At 31.6% G+C, this 7,873-nt stretch overlaps 1 protein-coding gene and 1 non-coding gene across 2 annotated transcripts in view; both read left to right on the top strand.

The window, feature by feature from the left end:
* Nucleotides 1-4,221, top strand: part of LOC105157364 (protein HOTHEAD) — a gene marked incomplete in the record, with an annotated part of 6,844 nt that extends 2,623 nt beyond the window's left edge. Inside the window, 4 exon segments of the mRNA XM_011073776.2 lie at nucleotides 12-240; nucleotides 1,229-1,617; nucleotides 2,793-3,358; nucleotides 4,045-4,221. Of these exon segments, the coding sequence (XP_011072078.2) occupies nucleotides 12-240; nucleotides 1,229-1,617; nucleotides 2,793-3,358; nucleotides 4,045-4,099 (1,239 nt within the window).
* On the top strand, nucleotides 4,217-4,297 carry TRNAL-AAG. Its single transcript has one exon. It is a non-coding gene; the product is annotated as a tRNA-Leu (tRNA).

Below are 7,873 nucleotides of genomic sequence, written 5' to 3'. Positions count from 1 at the left end.
CTTTTCCCCCGCCGATGCAGCAGTGGCAGTCGGCGGTGAGGGATGGGTTGCTGGAGGCCGGTGTGGAACCTAACAATGGTTTTACGTACGAGCATTTGGTCGGGACTAAGGTTGGTGGAACCATCTTCGACGGCGAGGGGCGGCGGCACACGGCGGCGGATCTCTTGAAGTATGCGAATCCCAAGAGGCTTACTGTGATGTTGCACGCTTCCGTTCATAAAATCTTGTTCAGAACTAAAGGTTTGTCTTTGAACAGTCTCATGTTATTCACAATAATTACCAAAAATAATAATTTTATTCAAATTTAAATCATATTTCAAGCACTATCTAAATTTGAAAATATTTTTTTTAATTATTTATTATTTTCCGAGCATATATATTCTGTTGATCATATTTAATAATATTATATTATATCGACCATATTAGATCTTATATAAATACATGAATTTTAATTTATTGTAGTAATATTATAACATTTTATTTAGTTTTATCTGAAGCTCCTGAAATATATTGATAAGCATTCATTTATATTAGGACAAACTACCATCAGCTCTCTTGATATTCGACATAATTATAAATATCCACTCATTGCTTTAAAAATTATCAATACTCAAATCCGTTAGTTTTCTTTAGGTTTTCATCCATTTTTTTTTTTTTATAAATTGATCAAATTGTCATTGTGAACTATGAATTATAATCTAAGTATTTCTAAAATTTGCATAAAATTTTAATGGATTAAGTGAAAATTTTATTTTTATAATTTTTTGAAAAATTTCATCCACATGGTTCAATTTTTTATTATTTTTTTAGAGAAAAGAAAGCAAAGGGCTAAAGTTGACAATTTGAAATTTCCATCAAACGGTTACATAATTTCATCAATTACCAGAGAAGTGTTTGATACTTATTTAAAGAACGATAGAGTATTTGTAATCATATCAAATTTTAGTAATATTCATTGTAATTACCTTTTATATTATTTACATTTTTATTTTTATTTTCTCATAATTATTAAGCATTTTATAATGCATATATTTACATATCGTCTGATAATATTCCAATACACAGCATCTGATATGAAACAACAAATACTAATATTACCATTTTTTGAACTATTTATGTGAATTCTATTTAGGTAACGTGAAATTATTTAATTTTGACTTATTATTTAATTACATGATCAAGAAAACCTAATATTAAAATTGCATTTTTCTAATTATTAAATAAATAGGGAGAAAGAGGGCAATTGCACATGGGGTGGTGTTCAGAGACTCTTTAGGACACAAACACAAAGCCTACTTAAATCGTGGGCCCAAGAATGAGATCATATTATCAGCTGGGGCGTTGGGAAGCCCACAACTGCTGATGCTGAGTGGGCTGGGCCCAGCAGATCACCTCAAGGCCCATAACATATCAATAGTCTTGGACCAGCCTTTAGTGGGCCAAGGCATGTCTGACAACCCGATGAACGCCATATTCGTACCGTCCCCAAGCCCTGTGGAGGTTTCGTTGATTCAGGTCGTCGGCATCACCACCTTCGGAAGCTATATCGAGGCTGCTAGCGGCGAGAACTTCGCCGGCGGTACCACTCAAAGAGATTTTGGGATGTTCTCACCTAAGGTATGTTTGGTTAATTTTTTAGAATTTGTTTTACGATATTGTTGTCGATACGGCCCGATTCTTGTAATTGTGGGCTTATTGGGCCAAGATAGACCCATGGGCTTTTATTTATTATTATCTTTTTCTCTTTGTTTTTCTTTTTTTATTATTTTTTGGGGGGCAATTGATAATTTGTTACATAATTTTAAACCTTAGCAAATTTACATCTCTTACAATCATATTAAATTCTCTTGGACAGTATCTATGATTATTTACCAAATTAAGATGGGGTTTAGTTAAATTTATCTATAATATCTTATAAGTTCATACAGCTTATAAAATAATTTTTGAAGTATATAAAATGTTAGATTTTATTTGAAAAATAAAATTTTAAAATGTTTGGATAAAAAAATATATACAAAATTTGTAAGATGTTAGTAATGATAATTTTATAATTAATATGACTAAAACTTAAGAAGATTGTTAAAATTTTAATAATAAATTAAAAACTCTTTTTTTTTATTTTAAAAAAACTGATAAACTCCTATTGTGTTTTGATTCTATAATAATCTCTTTCAGAAACTTTGTCAAGCATTTTTCAACATCTTATAAGATGTTTTAAAATGTGTGTAGGCTCACCCAAAGTCTTAGGGGGTGGTTTGCAAACACTTATTTCAAACACGTATCAGTTTCTTGCGCTGAACAGATTTTGTTGGTCTTATACTTTCTGAATTTGAATTGTTTAAATTAAGTTGATTTAACTCAAAAACTATAAGTAGTTAGTTCCCTAGCTACCAACTTTTGCAGTTTGTAAATAAAATGGTAACTAGTAAATTTTCTTTTTCGGATGATCCACTTTCGATTTTTTTTTTTGAGTTTTAATTTTTATTTTCAAACACTCTCATCTTTACTATTGTTCAACTTATCACTTTTTTTACAACTTACTCCCAGATTTTTTTTTTATCCAAATTATGTTTGGTCGAAACAGATTAATCACGGATAAGAGTGATACTATTGTAATGTGAGTGGTTACTTTTTATTAACGGAAGATAATTACACACTGCAAGTATATTACGCTTACCGTATAATTGATTTAGGTTCGAGAGATCCCAATTTGAGTTAAAATTTTATGGTTACAAAACCAGAAATTATTCCAAACAGCCCTTTAATTTCTTGAAAACACCATGAGGATGCAGATAGGGCAGCTCTCAACAGTTCCACCAAAGCAAAGAACGGAGGAAGCTCTAGCCCAAGCCATCAAATCCATGGAATCCCTGGAGCCGGCAGTCTTCCGTGGCGGATTCATCCTGGAGAAGATAACAGGCCCAATCTCCACCGGCCACTTAGCGCTCAGGAACAAGAACCCCAACGACAACCCCTCCGTCACCTTCAACTACTTCACCCACCCTCAGGACCTGCGCAGGTGCGTGCGAGGCCTCCAGCTCATTGAAAATGTGGTTGAATCACGGGCATTTTCGCCCTTCAGATACGACTACCTCTCGCTCCCGGCTCTCCTCAACATGACCGCCGCGGCGCCCGTGAACCTCCTGCCCCGCCACGCCAACGTCTCGACGTCGTTGGAGCAGTTCTGCCGGGACACTGTGATGACCATCTGGCACTACCACGGGGGTTGCCGGATGGGGAGAGTGGTGGATGCTGAGTACAGAGTTCGTGGCGTCGATGCACTCAGGGTGGTCGATGGCTCCACATTTCATTACTCGCCCGGAACGAATCCTCAGGCCACCGTCATGATGCTCGGAAGGTAAATTCTATGAAAATTCGCATTTTCAGTCCCTATAAAATTAGGTTCATCATCAATTTCAGTATAATTTATTATCATTTTCTCACATTATATCTCATAATTTTTTTTTTTTTTAATTTTCAATTCTCATATGACTTTTCCGTAACGAAAAAGTCATCGGGTCGTTAGTCTAGCACGTGTTTAAACTAAAGGCTTGTGACTTCTCTGTTAATTATTGGACGGAAAAGTCACGCGAGAACTAAAAAAAAGTTCAAATTTATGGGAAGTAATAAAAAATCGTAATAAATATGACTAAATGGAAAAAGACCCCAATATATGAAACTAAAAACGCAATTTTTCCTAAATGATATGTATATATTTGTGAAGGAATCAACTATGCTGTGTGAATAATTACATCAATTCAGTCTTTGATCACATCGAACTTCTACTGCATTTCCTATTCCATATTATATATACAAACTCCGTGCATAAAATCTTCTCTTAATAAAATAAATGTCTTAATCTTAATGCACGTATTGTGTATATATAGCATATAAAACAGAATTTAGAACAAAAATCCAATCTTTAATGTGATAAAAAAAGTTGGGTGTTAGTGTAATTATTCAAATATTAGGGATGAATTTGTAATTTAATAATTTGTGAAATCAATTTCTAAGATTTCTTTTTTGGGTGTTGATGTGTTACAGGTACATGGGAGTGAGAATTCTCTCGGAGCGACTTGAGAGGTCGAGGAGAAATTAATTGTAATATTTTGTTTTATTTTTGGGTAATGAAATCTCAGATATACTGTGACTTGTTGAAGTGTATGTGTATGGAATAGTAGTTACATATTAATAATATTTGAAAAACGTTGACAGAGTTGAGATGGCCGAGTTGGTCTAAGGCGCCAGATTAAGGTTCTGGTCCGAAAGGGCGTGGGTTCAAATCCCACTCTCAACAACATATTGTGTTTTTTATTTCTTTTTTCCTCAAGATGAGTTACCACTATCTAGCTCATCATCATCCCTACGATTTCAGTGGTCCCACACATATTTGAAACATACTAAAACTATTTATGCAATACGTCATTATTTTTTATTCAAATTCTAATAAAATAAAATTAGATATAAATAGTAAATTTTAAGAGGAAGTGTAAATATAATTTCACATTTTAAAAGGAACTAAGTATAATTAATTTTACATTTAATTATACTTTTTATCAATCATTCCGTCGCTGCAATAATTCATATAAATATATTTTTTTTCTTTGGGTAGGATGTAGAAAATTGTAGATTTATGAAGCATAATACGTCTAAATAATTTCTAAAAAGTTCAAAAAAAAAAAAAAAAGATAATTATATTCCCATCTCCTGGGATTTGATGTACTTATACATAAATGTTTTATAATTTAAAAAATTACATTTAGTACCCCTAAGGTTTGTTTTCATCTGGCAAATAGAATTACTTTGATCTGAAATAAAAATATTTATTTAACATGTAATATATCAATAATAAGTCAATTAGGGGTAAATATAAATTTCTATTCGATTTTTTTTTGTTAATATCAGCATATTCGATGAATTTTGATTAATTGATAACTTATTTGTTAGATAGAAGCAAATTTCAGGAGTGCTAAATGTAATTTTCTCAAACCACAGATATTCTACGTGTATATATTACTTACAATATAATATATTTATAATATAATTGATATGTTATTAAAATTATAATATAAAATATATATTTAAAAAATTTAATAATTCAGTTGGTTTGGTGTACCCAATCACAAAACCTAAACCGATCGAATTTACCAATTTTTTTTAAAAAATAATTGAATACCAAATTATATTTTTGATTCGATATTCAATACAAAGCAAAAATTCGATTTGATTGATTTTCGAAGGAACACCCCTAATTAATGTAACAAGGGGCTTATTTGTTTACATTTAGGGTAAACTAAAATTGTCTTCCTTAAGATTTAGTATAATTATAAATACTCTCTCATTATTTGAAAAATTATTAATATCCGTTAATTTTAAAGTTGTCTAACAATTACCCCATTTCGTTAGTCTATTCATTCATTTTTTGTGTTGAACTGACCAAAATACCCTTATGGATTAAGAATTATAATTTTATTTATTTTATTAAATTTTCTGATTTTTTTATTGATTAAGTGGATAATTTTTTTTTTTATAATTTTTCATCCACTCCGTCCGATTTTCTTACAATTTTTTTTTTTTAAAAAAAATACAGTAAAGGCACAATTGATAATTTAATACGTTCATACAAGAATTTCATAATTTCATTAATCATCAAGAGTATTTATAATTTTTCAAGAGAAGAAGAAAATATTTATAATTATGACGATCCTTTGGGGTGGTCATTATAATTTACCCTTCAATTTATAAGAAAATTATAAAAATACCGCTATATAAACAACTTTGCAAATTTACTGCAAATCATTACTTGGGATAATACATATTTTTCTTTTTTATTTAAGAAAAACAAATCCGGAGTCATTACTCCAAGGACACAAATATTAATTTTTTTTAAGTAAATTACATTAACATCTTTTAAGATTAAATCTATAAGGCACAAGCATTTATTGTCCTTAATAAAATTACAGATACACCCTTTAATGAATATTTGTGTAAAATTTTGGTCGATTAGAATGGGTGTAGTTGCATTTAAATTACAATCTTAAGGGGTAAACTAATAATTTTATAAAATACTAGCCGCTATAGCACGCGTTTCCCGCTCGTATGAATTTTTTAACTATAAATCAAGACAAATACAAAAATTATTTTAATTCTAAATCAAATGAAGTTGTATTTCTAAATATTTGAGTAGTGGTTTCAACTTAAATATTATTTATTGCAACTAATGTATATATCATAACTTGATATCAAAGAAATATCTCAAATTATAAATTAGGATATAAAAATATCACATGACATTCAAATATAAAATTTATAAATACTCACATGGTGAGTGTGTATTATGTTTCAGTGGCATTATTGAGACTCACCAGCACCTGTTCTTTTGTTGCTCTTATGCTAAACAGTGTCTTCAACTGTTGCGACTTGAGGTCTGCTTCTCTTGAACCACTAGAGGATGGACCATTGATGTATTGATTGCTGCACGAAGATGGAGGGAAAAACATGTTATTAATGCTGCCTATCGTAATCTTTTGACATACTTTGTGTATCACATTTGGTAAGAACAGAACCGATGGAGGTATCAACAACTGGTGTTGAATTTGATTTTTTCAAATGCAGAAACTCACAGAATTGAAGAGGTAGTGAATGGCCTTGTTATTTCTCCTCATCATGGCCATTATCTCATTGCCAACATCCATTTTCATTTGCCTTGAAAAGCATTCAATTCAATATTGAATGTAATGCAGTAGTTTTTCAAAATCAGCCTCTAATGAATGAGATGAAACAACAATTTTTGTTCAAAATCAGCTTTCAGTTTTTTGGATGGGAATTCATGGCCATCAAATTTGTCTTCATTGCTGTGTTTAATTGCTGGATTTTGGAAGTCTATATATAGGCTTGTCTCTATGGCATAGTAGGTTAGGTTATTTAAATTTAAATTCGATCAAACAAATGATAAATTTAAATTTAATTCCTAGTCAAAATATTAAACGAAATCACAAATGCCAAATTTGTATAGAAGCTGAACAAGTTAGGAAGCCCTATCAGTCAATTGAAAGGGATTCGGAGATACTTGATTTAGTTCACACTGATATTTGTGAGTTCAATGGAGTTTTGACCAGGGACCATAAACGATACTTTATCACCTTTGTAGATGATTGCAGTAGATATTGTTATGTATTTCTTATGAAAAATAAGGATAAAGCCTTAGACAAATTTATTTTGTTTAAAAATGTAACAGAAATCCAAACTGGTAAGAAACTTAAAAGACCAAGGTCCGATAGAGGAGGAGAGTATGAGTCGAGTAAGTTCAATGAATATTGTCAAACTTTTGGCATTGTTCATGAAGAGACTCCTCCGTATTCCCCTTCGTCTAATGGAATGGCTGAACGAAAGAGTAGAATATTAAAAGACATGATTAACAGTCTCCTATTAACCTCTGGGTTACCAAAGTATTTGTGGGGAGAGGCTTTTAATACAGCTTGCCATATTCTAAATAGAGTCCCTCTGAAACACAATACAAGTACTCCTTCCGAGTTGTGGAAAGGAAGGAAACCAAGCCTCAAATACTTTCGAGTGTGGGGGTGCCTAGCAAAAGTGCTGATCCCAAAACACAAACGAAAGAAATTGGGTCCTAAGACTGTCAATGCTGTGTTCTTGGGCTATGTGGAGACAAGTTATGCCTTAAGATTTCTGGTTATTAAATCAGAAATTCTAGGCATTGAGGTCAACACAATAGTCGAATTTCGTGATGCTGTATTTCTAGAAGATGTATTTCCTTTAAAAATAAGAATACCTTCAAATATTTCGCTTGATGATTCACTTGCCTCCACATCTATTCCTGAACATGTGGAAAAGATGTCAAATGTAATCAGAC

The sequence above is a fragment of the Sesamum indicum genome, linkage group LG1 (assembly GCF_000512975.1).
Source record: "Sesamum indicum cultivar Zhongzhi No. 13 linkage group LG1, S_indicum_v1.0, whole genome shotgun sequence".
NCBI classification, from domain to species: Eukaryota; Viridiplantae; Streptophyta; class Magnoliopsida; order Lamiales; family Pedaliaceae; genus Sesamum; species Sesamum indicum.
The sequence above is the reverse complement of the archived record's forward strand: the minus strand, read 5'-3'. Positions and strand labels throughout refer to the sequence as shown.